Genomic DNA, 17139 nt, shown 5'->3' on the forward strand with positions numbered 1-17139 from the left:
AACCCTAACCCTAACCCTAAAGAGAGCGGCATCTCCAAAATTACTATCTGATTAATTGATCTTAAAACACTGAGATATTTGTTTTATTCAAAGCTAAATTTAAGTGTCCATGTGTTTACTTAGCAGGTTTATTTTTAGCTTAAAACACTGATAATAGCTGCAAATATCAAAGTCCCCCAGGTGGAGCCTGGCTTCTGTGCAATCACTCAGAGGTCACTGAGGAAACACAAACAGTGAGAAGACAGAGTGCTTGGCACCCGTGACTCATCCCCCTCATCCACTCAAACTCTCCCTAGTTCTACAGCTTAAACAGCAGACCAAGGCGCAGGGCAAAACATTATTATTTTAACATTCCCAAGTCAACAGAAATAATGCTTTCATATGTTTTTAAAAATTGAATTCACTCTGTATTATAAAGGTATATAATTTTAAAGAAAAATTACAAGAATTATATATTCCTTCCACAAACAGTTATACATCTCTAAATGTAAGACATAGCAGATAGAAACACCGAAGTTGGAAGCACACAGGTTCTTTAACCCAGGCTTCAAAAACGAAAAAGAGACACTATATTTATAGTGTCAACTGTTAATTTAGAAGGGAAAAAGTGGCAACTAGAGGCAAATGATTGAACACTTTAGTGACTGTACCTACATCTTGCAGCTGATTTTCTCCATAGATATACTCTGATCGCTTGTAGAAGGAATTGCCCAATCTGTATCCTCCACCTGTAAATGACTGAAACACACGATAAATGGGTATAAATAGGATAAGAGTTCTCCATGGCTTACACTCAAAATGTTATTTTTACACTTGATATACTAGACAAATTGGCCAGATTCATATTGACTAGGAAAATATATTGAAATGAAGACCCTGCATTCTAAAGAAGTATGAGAAGTGAGATATTTTTTCATAAAAACTTTAGTAACTCAAAATATGAAATAACTTAGTCTGATTGCCAGAAGTCACATGGTAGGAGAGAACTGACTCTTTTTTTTGTTGTTGTTTTGGTTTTTTCGAGACAGGGTTTCTCTGTGTAGCCCTGGCTGTCCTGGAACTCACTCTGTAGACCAGGCTAGCCTCGAACTCTCAAACTCAGAAATCCACCTCCCTCTGCCTCCCAAGTGCTGGGATTAAAGGCGTGCGCCACCACCACCCGGCGAGAACTGACTCTTGCAAGTTGTCCTCTGTCTGCCACATGTGGGTTATGGATATGTGCACATATAAGCACATATATGCAAATAAATAATTGTTACAACAAATAATTCTATATGTATTTAATAGGCTTTAAAAATTTTTAATGGTTTTAATTAAAATATAAGTTATATCACTTCCCCCTCCAGCGTCTCCCACACACCCCGATTCTCATATTGATAACCATTTTTATTATCGTTAATGCAAACATTGGTTTTATATATATATGTATATATATACATATATATATATATATATGCAAATACATATACACACACACTGTATACTGAATGTTTTTGTTGGTGGTATGAATATGGTTTAAAGGGTAATCACTGTATTGGACAACCAATGAAAGGTGCATCCCTGAGAGAGGTTAATTTCCTTCTCCCAGCAGTCATTAGTTGCCTGTAGTTCTTAGGGAGTATGACCCAATGAATATCCCCTTTCCATGTAAATGTGTCCACTGAAACTGCCATTGCTCCAGTCCTGTTGAAGCAGCCATTTCTAGGAGAGACTTCGTCATAGGAGACATTCTGGTCATCTGGCTCTCACAATCTTTTGGCCCCCTCTTCCCTCATGTTCCCTGAGCCACGGGTGCTGGAGCTGTGATACAGATGTATTTGTTGGAGTTGGGCTCGCCACAACATATTGATCTCAACATTTGTGCTCCTTTGTTTTCTGTGATAGTCTCCAATTTAAGCCACTTTCTTAGCTACAGTAAGTTGGCTATGGTCATAATTTAATCTTAACTACAAAAACTGCCTATGATCATACGTAGGATAATCTGAGGAGAAATGGCTATTCTTTTAATTACTATTTCCATCACAAATGCACTTTTAATTAAAACCCATGTTTTACATACTAAATCAAACCAATACGTTTCTAACAGAATTGGAAAACTTAGAGATGTTAAAACAGCCTCAAGTCTTAACAGAAGGAAGTTTTCCAGCGGCTGCCCATTAAAGACTAAAACTCAAATCTCACGAGAACAGCTAATCTCAACAGTGGGTACCAAAAAGGTCAGGAGGCCTGTGTTCAGACACACGTCCAGGCACCCCTTAACTTCCCAGAAACAGTGTAGTTTTAAGACAGCACTGACCTTAGTTTTGTCTTCGCTTGAAGATCTTGTGGCTTCGTTTAGAGGGACAGCCCCATGTTCCCTTGCCTCTTTGAAAAGTTCATTCACAATTTTCCCAGTTGGAGGTTGGACTATATGTAATCCACCATATTCCTGATCACCTGAGTGAAGCCTTTAAACATCAGAGCTAATAAATAAAAACTCACAATAGGCATAAACTATTTTAAAATAAGAAGCTACATAGTCTTATGAAATAGCTTTCATTTATAAAGAAATATACCTGAATTCTTCAGATGTAATCTTAAAATGAAACTCAGGCAAATGGGAGAGTTTGTATCCCTTCTGAGTTTGTGGAGATCCTGACAACTTTAGTGACATGGTAATGGGGTTCTTGCCTCCTCCCTCCACCCTGGTGACTGCCTATAAAGTTCTATTTTTACAGACCACGATCTTCTACTGCGGTGGGAAGCACTCAACTGCAGGAGGCTAGTCACCAGCCACTTATAATTATACAGGAAACTTTATTCTTTGGAGATTCTTGGATTAAAAAGACCTTGAATTAAGAGATTCTTGAATTAAAAAACTGCATTACAATTCCCAGTGTAAATAATCTCATATATTCTCTATGTAGTAACTAAGATCTGTCCTGACTTTAAATGCTATGAGACATAAACCTGCATTCACCTAAGATTAATATTCTTTCAAGATTGCTTTTTCTGCCCAGGATACTGAGAAAATTTAATCAATGAAGAAACACAGAGAGACTTCCAGTATTAGGTGCAGAGTTAACTTTTTGTTTTTCTGAAAGAAAATCCATCTGGACACAAGTGTGTACACCAGCAGCATCTCACTCCTGCTGTGGGAGAGGGCTGCCATCTTGTCAGTGTCATGGAATACAGCAGACCACACAAGGCTTTCCTCCCAGGCTTACTCTGCATACTTGGGAAGGGGGAGAGCAGCAAGCAGGGGAGAAACAGCCAGCCTGTGTCTGAGATAAGTAGTGTGGGAGAGGTGGAGTTGGACAGCACAGGGCCTCAGGCAATTGGGACAAACAGAAAAGCAGAGCAAGGCTGTCTGCTACGTTTGCCCCCCATTATAGCTTCTTCCCCTCCGACCTCTGTCTGTAAGCTGGCAAAGTAACTGATCCTGCCCCTTTGTCTTGGTGAGAAAGACCTGAGAAACCTGACCATAAAAAACCATTTACTAGGTTGTTATGGCCTCCCCTCCCCTGGGAGCATGCAAACACTGTACTTTCTTCAAGCAGCTTCTATATTTGAACTTTTATATTCAGATCCACAATCCACCTGGAATTTATGGCTGTATATAGCATAAGGGAGAAGCCAGCACCAATTTCTTCCTTTTGTTGCATAGTTGCAACAAAATTCTCTCCTTGTTACTCTGCAGTGGCATCTCTGTCACAAGCCAAACAGCCATCTCCAAAGGTCTAAGACTCTGAGTTCGGGTCTTGGCTCACTCTAGTTAGTCTCTGTCAGACCTCTCAAGTTTTGGTATGTCTTCACAGCCTGTATTTTAAGTCCTGAACTTAATGGGTTTCTCATGAATTCTGTAGCCCTTCTTGTGGAGACAGGCACCAACAGTATTTACAACTGGTGCAGTAACAATATTTCCCAGTTTCTTTCCCTCATTTCACATCTGAACTTGTCCTTCTCTGACTTTCCCAAGAGCAGAACTGTTTGTTCCTCTGTGCAGTGGGTTCCAGCCATGATTTGGTTTTATTACACTTCCTTTCTTCCCTTTTCCATAACAAGATGGCAAGGCCCTTGCCTTCTGTTCTCCTCTCATTTGATCAACAAAATATTCATCCTCTCAGATTGCAACTCCTGCTAACATAACTTGAAGGTATGCTTTCCCCCAACCCCTTTCCATCCATTTGCTCACCATGCAGCCCAAGTACACTTCAAACTTTTGATCGTCTAGCCTTGGTCATGCAGTCACTGGCGTTACACGCATACAGCATCAGGCTTAGCTGTTTCTTACTTTGTTTGACTAGTTGCGTGGGGCAGGTATGAGTACTTGAGGCTGGTTTTGAGCTCTATGCATAGCTGACCCTGACCTTCAGCTCCCAAACTTTCTGCATTTACCTTCCAAGTGTTAGAAGTAGAGACATGTGCCACCATGCCTGTTTCATCCTTTTAACTTATTGACATTTAAAAGTTTATAAACATCTTAAAAACAAAACAAAATAAAACAAAACAAAAACAAAGCACCTGCTCAATAATTCTGCATGAGTGACGTCCATTAACTCCAAGGTTAATCGTGTTCCATGCTGAATCCCTCTCATCAGCAAGCACAGTTCTACCACAGATCCCAAAGCTGTGTCTTTCCTGCTCTTGCCATGCATTGCTTGTCATAAAGTTTCTATAATTAATTTTTAAAAAGTACTAGAGTAATTCCATCTTCTCTCTTTAATCCCAGTGTAATCACCAAATCTAAGATTTTATTGTCCTTTGTAATCTAAGATTAGAAACTGACATCTTCTTGAATTGCCTTTTTCTTTTCTTCTACTGCTGTAATTTTACACTTATTTTTCTAAAATGATATACTTTTTCTACTTCCTAAAAGGGTTAATAGTTAAAATGACCAAAGGGCAAATATATGTTCATTTAATTCTTTTTTTTTTATTTAATTCTTATAACTAAACTATCCTCATATTTTAGATGAGAAAACAGAGGCTATGGGAGGTTACTGAAAAAGATACACCAACACGCATGCACCCACGCACGCATGCACGCCACATATACATATGGGGGCTGAGAGGCCTTTAGTTTTAGAGCCAGGTCTTGTCACTATAGCTCTGCATCACTGAATGAACTTTAATGCACACAAGTATTTCCAAACTAATACAACATAATAATGGGGGCCAACTGCAAAATAAACATGTAAATACCTTCACTCAAAATTCACTAAGGAGTCAAGCGTTAAATCCATCACAGGCCCTCAGAAGTGTAGACCTGTGTGACAACACGGGTGACACTGCCTCGAGGCTCCTCCTGTCTGCATCCCCACTTAGCCAACATGGCGGATTTGCCATAGTCTGCAACAGTCTGCAGCTTCTCTTTCTGTCCCCTCCTAGCCTTTCCTCACAGTTTCTTCTATGACCGTGTCCCTGATTTTTGGTGCTTAGATTGTAGCAATTGTTTAAGGCCCAAGTGAGGCATATTACACAGTCCATCTCATTGAATTCTCAAAACAAGGCTAACCAAATAATGACATTTAGAGGTCATGTCAAAAGTTTTGCTGTGGTCTACTGCCTCTCATGAGTGAACTTGCTAAAGAAGTTGTCATATTGCCCTGAAATTTCTACAGATTACACACCTCTTCTTGTAGGTTAAACACATAGACCCCATTATATCTAGTATTTTAGATAATGAAAGTATGCTGGGCCTTTTATTTAGCTTTTATTAGCATATGAAACAATGACCAAAAGCAAACTCAGGGAGAAAAGGGTTTATTACATTATACAGGTTATCTACTACTGAGGGAGTAATGCCAGGAACCTGGAAGGAACTGAAGCAGAGACATGGCGAAATGCTGCTTGCTTGCTCTCTACGGTTTGCTCAACATACTTTCTTATACACACTAGAACCACCTGCCCAGGGATGGTACTTTCCAAGAGCTGGACCATCCCACATAATTCATTAATCAAGAAAATGCCCTACAGACACTCCCGGGCCACTCAGATGGAAGGCATCTCTCAAATCAGAGTCTTCTTCCGACAGGACTCTAGCTTGTGTCAAGTTGACGAAAAACAACCAGCGCAGTTGGATTGAAAAGCCAGTGTGCCATGTGTGGTGGTGCTAGCAGACTCTGGAAATCTTGACACTTGGGAAGCTAAGGCAGGAGGATTGACCGTTTGAGGGTAGCTTGAGTGACAGTGAGTTCTAGGCCTACCTAGGCTATAAAATCATACCTTGAAAACCACAAGAACACAATGAGAAGCAACATATAACTGTTTTGGTCTCTAATGCTGTCCTAGGAGGACATGACAAAGACACTTGTACAAAGTACAAGTCAAACACAGCAGGGTAAGTGTTCTTACTGAGGATAGAGTAAAGAGTGTGAATTGCTCTAGTGAATGGAAAACAGTGTCAAGCTTACAAAGGACTGCCAATGGTCTTCAAACACTCTACCTTCAGTGATTCAACTCATCCATTGTGTAGTAAATAATTCAAGAGGTCAAGCTTGAGGCAAAATGTCTTTAACAGCTACATCTCTGGTTTGAAAGGTATAGTTCAGCAGTAGAAGTATATGGCTAATATGTGTGGGATACTAAACTATCACATCCCCAAACAAAGCATTATGAAATTAAAACTATTAACAACAAAAACTTTCAGGCTGCATAAGTATGTTCATCTGAAGAAAGAGTTCTAGGGATTGAACCCAGGACCTTGCATATGCTAGGCAAAACTCTATAGACACTGAGCCACACTCACAGACCCTAGTATTTTGGGGCAGTTCAAACTGGCTTGAATTTGCTTGGCAGCTTAGGGAAACCTTGAACTCAGGATCATAGAGTTAACATGTGAAAAACAAGGAAAATATTTACACATCAATCTTATAAGAATTCAAATATTAGATTTACTGCACTAAGAGCAATATTAAGTCATTCTGCATGTGCTCTAACCAAGGGGCCAAAAGTTAAATACCGCAATACTGAATGAGTAAACATAGGTATAGTAACACATTAAATACTAAAAAACATAGGGTAACAAAAAAAAACAAAACAAACCCAAAACATAGGGGAATATATACATTAAGGAGTCAGTTAACATACATATCTAGATATATTCAGTTATCTCACAAGTAAGAATTAAATCAAAGGATAGTATATTCAAACCATGCCGAGATACCAACCTGCTGATTACAAAGACAAACTGTACCTGACAATGGAGTGATGTGGTGGTCAGCACTTAATCAAGTGAGCATATCACCAATAGTGGAAAAACTTGAAATTATATGGCTCCTGATGTGATATAATAAAAAGCAGACAGTATCACTTATCTAGTACTCTTGACAAAAATGTTTAACAAGAATCTAATTATGAGGAAACAGTGCTCTAGAATGTGGGACGTTTTGAGACATCTGGTGCATACTTTTAAAAAGTGAATGTAATACATTTTAGATTATGTAGGTGAGCTAAAACCAGATAAAAAGAAAGGCTGCCCTGCATTAAAACTCAACACAGGAAAAAATCAGATGCAACGAGTAGTCTCTAACTGTGTCCCAAAATCCCCAAAGGTAGCTGGAAGAAACGGCTGACTACAGGCTATATGTTAAATGACATCATGGCACCACTGTTGATTGTTAACCTATACTTTTACAGTTTAGGTTATATACTTTATTCTTCGGGATGTGTACTTCTGGAAGAGAGTGTCACAGTGCTATAATGTGCCTTCAGCTGACTAAAACAGAAAGTGAGCATGTGAGAGTGCATGCTATGCTCTGACAGGTTAACAACTGAGGAACAGAAGGAAATGGTTAGTGTTCACTCCTTTTACTGGTCTTTACATTTTCTATGGGCTTTAAAAATTGTAAAAGAAAATGTGTGAGAGAAATTATAAAGATTTTTATACAAGTACAGAAGGATGTATTATTTTTGTCTCCCCTACCAAAAAAAATGTGGAGTGGTATAAACCTAATGTTCAGTGAACTTTTCTACTTCTGATAACATAATATTTTTTCAGAATGATAATCAGAAAATTCAACTTTGCATTCTTAATACTAGAAAAATCAGTAAAAATACTCACAATACAATATACTTGATTCTTATCTTTTAAATCTCTAATCCGTTCTTTTTATAGTTCAGAGGTTTTAATGACAACAAACACATCCCAGCGGTGTTACACTAGGCGTCACCCAACAAGATCACACACAGAAACTTGAACTCTTTAATGGGGGACCAAAGACTTATCATGGTCCCGAGAAGGGTGGTGAGGAACCTGTTGGCCTTCAACTGATAAGATTGCATATGAATGCTGCTTTGGAAGGAGAGGCCTGAACATGCCTCGACAGCTCAATGGGGCTATGACAAAACTATTAAATCCTGAGAAAACAGGATTCAAGATATAATTTCATATGGTGCCTATGATAATATTATATACTAAGGTAATTGTTCTGAAGTTTCTTTTAAATGGTTATAAAAAATTTAATAATACTTCTGTGTCTATTTTAAAAACTTTAATTTAAAAAGTCCCGAGGTCACTTAAAATAGTTTATGCTTAGTGAGCTAAGCAGGGTAGATGTCTGGAAGAAATACTCACCGATGTGGCGGTGTTCGTGGGCTCTTAAAGGCTGTAGCTGTAGATCTGTCAGGCTTGGAAGACTTGCATTTCATTTCATCTTCACATAGTTCTGCCAAGGCCAACTACACATAACAACAGGCTTGTTATACAGTTGACCCTGGAATCAGACTTCTAGACAGATATCTGAGGATCAGATATTGGTTTGAAAGCAATAGCAATTTCCTATGAGAAAATGAAAGTTGTTGCCTCAAAAGATGTCTTTCCAAGGCTAACTCACCAGGTCTCAAAGACTATTCAACTAAATAAACTGCCTATGTCAGAAAAAAATGTTACAATATTTGGTTTTTCGAGACAGGGTTTCTCTGTGTAGCTCCGGCTGTCCTGGAACTCACTCTGTAGACCAGGCTGGCCTCGAACTCAGAAATCCGCCTGCCTCTGCCTCCCAAGTGCTGGGATTAAAGGCGTGCGCCACCACCACCTGGCTATAATAATTCTTTTAATTAACTATTCAACAATTTCAAAAACTGAGTTTGAACTATTTTTGCTGTGGACCTGTGTAACTTTCTTCCAGGTTTAAAAGAATTTTTGAAGACCGTTCAAGCTATTGCCAATTTGTTTAATTCAATCTCACAATATAGTTTCACTTAGTTGTTTTCAAAACCTAAGTACATAAAACGAGTTCAAAAGTATTCCTTAAAGGTCTATACAACACAAATTTCATCAAGTTTAGGGAAAGGAGATTCTAAAAAATAAGACAAGGAATTAAATATAGGTTTTAGATATTTATAAAGTAATACTGCAAAATTAAGATATTGTAGATATATAGCTGGATATCTTCTGAATAAAGTAAAAATACATTTGTCCTTGAAATATAATTTTAAATAGTAATTGAATTATCAGTTATTACAGGTTTTTTTTCCCCTTCATCTTTTGCTATTTTTGGCAATAACTTAAAATTTTTCAGCCAGGCACAGTAGTAAATACCTTCAATACTAACACTTGAGAAAGAGAAGCAGGAGGATCTCTGTAAATTTGAGGTCAGACTAGTCTACAAAGTGAGTTTTTGGACAATCGAGCCTGTGTAAGAGACACCCTGTTTCAAAAAACAAACAACAAAACAAGCTTCCTTAAAGCTGCTAGTCAGTATTCAGTTGGTATGATTGTAATCTTTGGGCTCCCACTCCAAGGTTAGGCACTGAACCCAAGCAGTCCTCATTCATGTTCGACAATCACTCTGACACCTAGCTAAGTCCTGGGCCTTTGAAGATTCCAAGGCCTTTAGATAAACACATTTAAAGTACACCCCAAGACACGTAGAAGACAATTTTCCCTCTCCTAATTGCTTTTATTCCTATTTCTTCCTCCCTCTCACAGACGCATCAACTTGTAAATTTCTTTCTCTTTTTCTGGTTTTTGGAGACAGGGTTTCTCTGTGTAGCCCTGGCTGTCCTGGAACTTACTCTGTAGACCAAGCTGGCCTCGAAGTCAGAAATCCACCTGCCTCTGCCTCCCAAGTGCTGGGATTAAAGGCCTGTGCCACCACTGCCCGGCTAACTTGTGAATTTCTAAAGAAGCTATTTCCTAGAAATGCAAAGCAATAGCTCTGACCTCTTAAGACCTGAACTCAAAAATTTTACAGGGCTGTAAGTTTTTGAAATTGAAATATAATTCTATAATTTTTCTCTTCATTTTCCTCCCTCCAGTCCCCTCTCCAAGTTCACACATGTTGTTCTCTCTCAACTAGATCCAAATCTTGACTCAGGCACACACTGTGTAACATCTGGTGGATTACTGAACATCCTTGAGCACTGATTCTTCTTTAAATGCCTATTAAAATTCTTCTGACAATCAGCTGAAAGATTACTGTATGCAGAACCCAAGCCCCGTCTGTCCCATTTTAAACTGTCTTATTTTAAACTGTGATACTGCTGTGTCTGTGTCCCTGTTTTCACTTTCTATGTGTCTCCCTGTCATGCTTTGCAACTCCTACCCTCCAAAACCCCAAACAAAACCAAAGGCAGGCTAGGGGAGGGATTGTGACTACAGTAAGTGTCCATCTTACCCTCCAGAAGGCTCTTAAAAGGCTTCTTTGATGGCTTTCCTCTTGAGCCAATTGTATTATTTCAGATTTATGAATGACTTATATGCTCGATGTATCTCATACAACATTATCTGTATTCTAAACACCTGTTTTAGGTGACCTATGTAAATATGGCTTCGTGTTTTCTTAAATATCCTTTTCTAAATCCATATACCATACGTTATCCTCCTAATGACGTTTACTTTAGGTACAAATTGTGATGGGTAGTCGTCAGTGTCAACTGGACTAGGAACCTCCTTGGAGATACACCCTTGGGTGTGTTTTGGGCATTATTTCTAAAGAGAAAACCCCTACCCTGAGCATTGTGGGCTAGGGCTTGGGCTGAATAAAAAGGCAAAAGCAGCTATGTTTCAGCTTTCCCCACTCAGTTTCTTGATCCACAAAGCTATGAGGAACCCACTGTATGTATGTATGTATGTGAAGTTAACTGTATAGACTAGCCACACCCGGGAACTTTGGGGATTACAGAATGCTCAAGCCCCACTCTATACCTAGTGGATTAGATGCTGGTGTGAAGGCTAGTGTCTGCTTTAACAAGCCTTTCCAGGGACATTATTTCACTGAGAATCAGTGTCCTGGGAGAATGACGGTCAACAGGACCAGGTACAATGGCAACTATTTAGAGACACTGCTATTAGGTACAATGGCTTCAGACAAGTTTATTCCTCCCCAAACGCTAATCTGGATGGAAGCCCAGAACTAAGAACAGCAATCCTGTTGATATTCTGGAGGAACACTGGGAAGCATGCAATTAAATACCTTAAACAACTTTAAACCCTATGATGGATTGCCTGAAGGACACTAAACAACAGCCTTAGAAATAGTCCAGAAGTCACAACATAGAGACACTTTAGGAGGTAACTCTATAGCCCTCTTCTGGTGGCTCCTGAAACACTCCTTCCTGATTTAGAAGCTGACAGACTGTTCTGCATGGCAGCTGAGATGTTCTGTTCAGCTGGTAATTCACTATCGGGTGTTTAGCTCCCACCTGATGCTGATCTCTGCATTCTCCAAGTTCATCTTCTGAACTGCCATTTTTGGCATTCAGTGCCGCTTCAGCTTGAAACTGTGCTTAGTTTTCCAAAAAGTTATACGTGGTTAAAATAGAGACTGGGTAGGTCAATTAAACCTAGATTACTCATATTAAAAAAAAAAAAAGAATTCCTGAATGCGGCAGCCCCCAGGACCAGAGCAGGTTGGGAAAACTCAAACAGGCAACAAGATGTGACTTTATGGAAACTAGCAAGCCAGATACAGAAAATATTTTATCAACAGCAGTTTGGTCAACCAATCAGATGGGTACTGCCTCCCTAGTTTGCTGGCTAGCTTTACATACCTTGACAAAAGGGGTAGGGGGGTCAACTGAAAAAAAAAATGCCTTCATGAGGCTGTAGGCAAGCCTTTGGAGCATTTCTTTAATTAGTGATAGGTGGTGGAGGGCCACACCCATTATGGGTGGTGCCATACCTGAGCTCTGAGACCTGGGTTCTATAAGAAAGCAGGCTTTAGAAGTCATGAGGAACAAACCAGTAAGTAGCACCCCTCCATGGCCTCTGCATCAGCTCCTGCCTCCAGGTTCCTGGCCTGACTTCCTGTTTGATGATGAACTTGTGATGTGGAAGCATGAGTCTTTCTTCCCCAAGTTGCTTTGGTCATGGTGTTACATCACAGTGATAGTAACGCTAAGACAACTAGCTAACTGGCTTCAGGGTCACCTGGAACCGACCAGTGCTCAATTAACATAATAACTTTGCATTTGTTTGGTCTGTAAGGCTACTTTACAAGTCTGTTTCAAATCTGTGACCTTTCACAAAATTTAATAGCATACAACAGTATCCACTACTACTTAAGGATTTGATGTCCTATTTATATCCAAATTCCCCAAAGCTTCAGCACAAAGTTATAATGGCAAGTGGTCAGTACATCTGGTTAAAGAATGAAGACCAGCTACTAAAAATGCTCTGTCAAGGTTTGTGAATTCAGGCTCATTTATTCTGAATTATAATCTCGAATATACGTTTAATTGTTGAATCTTATCAATGATTTCATGAGGAGATAGAAAAAGGGCTAAAATGAGTAAATAGTATTAGCATCTGATAAACCATTCGGTGAACAGTGTTCGGCTGACTAATGTCAGCATCATAACATTGTTGAGTTTTATTTCTGTTGTTTTGTGGACTACCTCTTACGAGTGGGCTGTTACCAAAGCCTGAACCGTTTTAAGCTCTATCTTGCAAAAACGCAAGCTTTTTGATAAATAAGTTCTTTGAATGTATAAGTCATCAAATGAGAAAATGCATCCAAGAGAACAAACCAGCATTCGTTATTTTAAAGTTACTTTTTAAGTGATGGATGATTTATCACCGGCCACAGTAACTCTCCAGACGCAGGCAGCAACAACTGGGAGTCACCCAGATGGCTCCGCAAAATGACATTTTGCTTTGTGCATCCTGCATGAAGGGAAACCCTGTATCGCTGCCTAAGGCTGGGGAACTGGTTCCCACACGCCGCCCCGCAATGCGCCTCCGGGAGAGACCCTCTAGTTCTCTAAAGACAGGGTCAGGGCAAGGCTCAGGCGAGGTACAAGCGGCTCTGGCCCGCGCCCACCAAGCCCACGCCCTCCCGCCTGCCGCTGCGCTCCGTGCCTCCGCACCTGTAAATCCCGCGCACTCGGGGGCCGTGGCCTCGAGGACCCCCGCTTCTGTTCCTCCGGCTCCGCTCGTCCACCCTCCGCCATCTTCCACCCGCTCTGGGCGCTCGCCCCGGACCCGCGACTTCCGGGGCTGGTTGCTTAGCGACTGCGGGAGGGGCGGAGCCACTCGGTGACTCCCACCCTCTTCGGGAGGGGGCGAAGCCGTGCTGTGTTTGCAAGATTCCTCCTGCTCCTTCCCTACCAGCCTGTTCGCTCTCACTGTAGGGTTCCGGCCCGCAGGGCTCGCCGGTTTTTCCCCTTTTGAGATCTGTCTGTCTGTGCAGTCACCGTGCCACTCGCTGGGGGATGCTGTAGGTTGCCCTAGAGCGCAGCGTTGTCTTCCAAGTTGATTTAATTTAACAGAGCAATATCTTAAGGGATGAACGTTGCAACTTCACTTTTCATTTTCCCTTATCTCTCATTTTCCCTTATCCAGGATTGGATGGTAAATTAGTCGTTCTGAGTGGATCCTTACTGAGGATAGGAAACACGGTAAAGCTTTTGGCAATGAGAATGGCGACTCTTAAGCCATCTTCTTTTCCTCTGAGATTGACTTAACTCTTGTCTTAAATCCCAGACACTTACACCTCCAAGAATTGCCTCCCAAGAAAAAAAGAAGTCTTGGCCTTTATGAAATTTGTAAGCTAGTGAGGGAAAGAAAGACATAAACAGGTAGCAGTGTACAATTTGTAAATAAGCTTTGTAGAGTCCTGTATGTGAATGGTGTCTGCTGTGCGCACCATGCTAGGCAGGAGCCTACAGCCTACTGCTGCCTTAGCTGTTCTATGAGTTCCAAGCACTTAAAAATGGAGGAGTTAGAGAAAGGACTGAAGGAGCTGAAGGGTTTTTCAACCCCATAGGAAGAACAACAATATCAACCAACCAGACACCCCAGAGTTCCCAGGGACTAAACCACCAACCAGAATACACATGGAGGGACCCATGGCTCCAGCTGAATATGTAGCAGAGGACCGCCTTGTCTGGCATCATTGAGAGGGGAAGCTCTTGGCCCTGTGAAGGCTGGATGCCCAAGTGTAAGGGAATGCTAGGGCAGGGAGGTGGGTGAGGGAGCACCCTCATAGAAGCAGGGGGCAGGGGGATGAGCTAGGGAGTTTCCAAAGGGGAAATCAGGAAAGGGATAACATTTGAAATGTAAATAAATAAAATATCCAATACAAATTTTTTTTTTATGAGCTAGAGAAGATGAAACTGAGAGGTCTGTAACAGGTCTTTTAGAATTAAACCCACATCTTAGCTACTTTTCTTGATTGCCACTGGCATGTAGGTATAGCCACATAGGCTTCCAGGTTCCTTTGAAGACACTAATCACATGATTTTTTTTTTTTTCCCCGAGACAGGGTTTCTCTGTGTAGTCCTGGCTGTCCTGGAACTCACTCTGTAGACCAGGCTGACCTCGAACTCAGAAATCCGCCTGCCTCTGCCTCCCAAGTGCTGGGATTAAAGGCGTGTGCTACCACAGCCCGGCCACGTGATTTTTTTAAAAAAATAAAAGTTGTGCACTTTTCTCCTATGAATGCATTTTAGCTCAGTTTCATTCTCAGGCCCAGCTTGAGACTCAGAGCCTCTCCTCAATTTAGAGTATTCCACTTGTATTACTGAGTAGGCAATGCTGTACTTGAGCAAGGCAAATGATAATTAAACTAGAAACTACAAGTTACCAAACCTTGCATTGCTGTCGTGATACACAGTCTGCCTTAAAAATTCCCATCACTTTTTTGACAAGTAATGCTCCCAGAGAGCCAATACCTTTCAGTGCTGAGCCTTGAAGGAGAAGTACTTTCCACAGTTGTTGGGCCAGGAAGTAAAACGTCACAAGTAAAAAGTCACAGATATGTTCTAAGACAGATAATGGAAATATCTTACTCATGTCAGCAAAATACTATATGGTTGTTTAGAAATGATTTGTTTAGAAGCAATTATGAGGTGGTCAGAAAGAGACCTAGGCTAGAGACGTAGGCTTAAGTTAGATTCTAAAGTGTAAGCAGCCATGCTTACTTACTGGGCCAAGGTCATCAGAAGTGGCCTTGAGTAATAAAAATCAGTCCAGTTGGAGGAGCCACAGCAAGACTGAGACTGTGACAGTTTTATTGAGAGCAATCAGACTTTTATACCTTTACCAGAAATAGACTAGAATGGCAGTTGTCAAGATCAATCCAGTTGTGGTTGCCAGGATACAACGACCTTTGCAAGCTCTATAGGTATACAAGGTTAATGTCTAAGACCAGTCATCCTGTTGAGCTTCCATGCTTCCTTGATGTCTGAGAGAACATACAGAGAAACATAAAGCAGCCAGAATGTTTTACTGCCTGAGGGAATGTATCAGTCTCTCAACAACTGGAAGGCACTTTGTGTTCCTGGAGCCATGGATTCTTATCTGAAAAAAACCAATGACACATGCCTTTCAAGGCAGCTAGGCTAGGCCAACTTCCCCTCACTAAAGGAATGTATTTTTTCTGGTCTGTATGAGGGAACCCATGAATAGAAATAGTGGAGATCCATAGCCAGGACTGAGACTGCCTGTCTTCATAGAGACGTTTCCACTCTTGGTAAGTCATGAATCAATGCAGATGGTAAGATGAATCAATGCAGAGCCTCATCAGGCACAGACAACTCTAACCTCATAACTTACATAAAATTCATATTTGTGTAATTGTACTTGTGCTGAACATCACTGAGGTGAGGCTCAGAACTGGCTTTCATGTGTTGTTTTGTCCGTTGAAACATTTTTATCTTAGTTCTAAAACACTTGACAGAATAGAGGGTGTTTACAGCTGGTCATTTTCATGGCTTGCATATACCATTTATGCCCTCTAAAATATCATCTGGCTTAGGTATTGTCTTCATAGTTTAGAAGTAAGTGGGGGGGGGGCAGAGAAATAAGATGAAATTTCTTGGATCACCCAGCTAATAAGCACCAGAGCTAAGTTTTAAATCCAGGTGCATTATACTCAAAAGATCATACTTTTCTTAACCCCTCGCTACCTTTTGTACTTATTTTTTTTTTGCCATCCCTCAATAACATCCAGCCCTTAATTAATGATGATCCCTTGTGTTCTGCTTTAGCAGTTTATTCTCTGGCTGTATGCAGCTTCACTGTTCAGTGTCATCTTATACCTATCATGTATATACAACTGCTTCTCATTGTCTACAGTTGTGTTTCAGGGACTTGCCAGGAATACTAAGTAACTGAAGACTGAATTATTGCTGTTGAGATACAAGGTCATGTCCTTGAAGCCTCTATTTATGTTTACCAGGTGATTGGTGCATAGTCTTGTTCTATGTCTGTTTCTGTATAAAGATACTTTATGTGATATATACTATGGCTTCATTAACATTGAACTCACAGTCCCAGGGCTGCAATTCCTTCTTGAAGGAAGTTTGCTTAACGTATTCTTCTCAACGCACATCCACTTAGGCTCCCTAGACAACATGTCAGCACTGCACTAGCAGGCAGTTTTAAATAGACCCAAAAGGAGAAGCACAGAATATGAAGGATGTAACATTAAGTAGACTGACAAAAGGGTTCCTTCTTTACAGTGTAAGAGCTGACAAAGGCATAGTTTCACCTTGTTTGATCTCCCTTAGAAATAAGCTGATCCAGTGGCTCAAATGCTTGCTTCCCAGTGCATGTCTGTGGTTGGGGGTAAGCAACAACAGTATGCAGCTAGTTGGAACAAGTATGCAATTTTCATATATATACTTTGCAAATAATGTAGATTGAGTGTATATAGTATTTTCCAGTCTATTTCTTCAGTACTCATACAGTTCTTTCCATTATTCCAGATCT

At 40.6% G+C, this 17139-nt stretch overlaps 1 protein-coding gene across 1 annotated transcript in view; it reads right to left on the minus strand.

Annotated features, from left to right (window-relative positions):
* Ubxn2b (UBX domain protein 2B) overlaps window positions 1–13395 on the minus strand; it is a 29583-nt gene extending 16188 nt beyond the window's left edge. Inside the window, exons 1-4 of the mRNA XM_028769949.1 lie at window positions 13293–13395; window positions 8557–8660; window positions 2297–2447; window positions 655–738 (exon numbers count right to left, since the gene is read on the minus strand). Of these exons, the coding sequence (XP_028625782.1) occupies window positions 655–738; window positions 2297–2447; window positions 8557–8660; window positions 13293–13376 (423 nt within the window). The 5' untranslated portion in view covers window positions 13377–13395. The remainder of the gene's footprint in view (window positions 1–654; window positions 739–2296; window positions 2448–8556; window positions 8661–13292) is intronic.
* Window positions 13396–17139: the final 3744 nt, after the last annotated feature.

This window comes from Grammomys surdaster, unplaced genomic scaffold (assembly GCF_004785775.1).
Source record: "Grammomys surdaster isolate TR1022 unplaced genomic scaffold, NIH_TR_1.0 64, whole genome shotgun sequence".
Classification (NCBI taxonomy): domain Eukaryota; kingdom Metazoa; phylum Chordata; class Mammalia; order Rodentia; family Muridae; genus Grammomys; species Grammomys surdaster.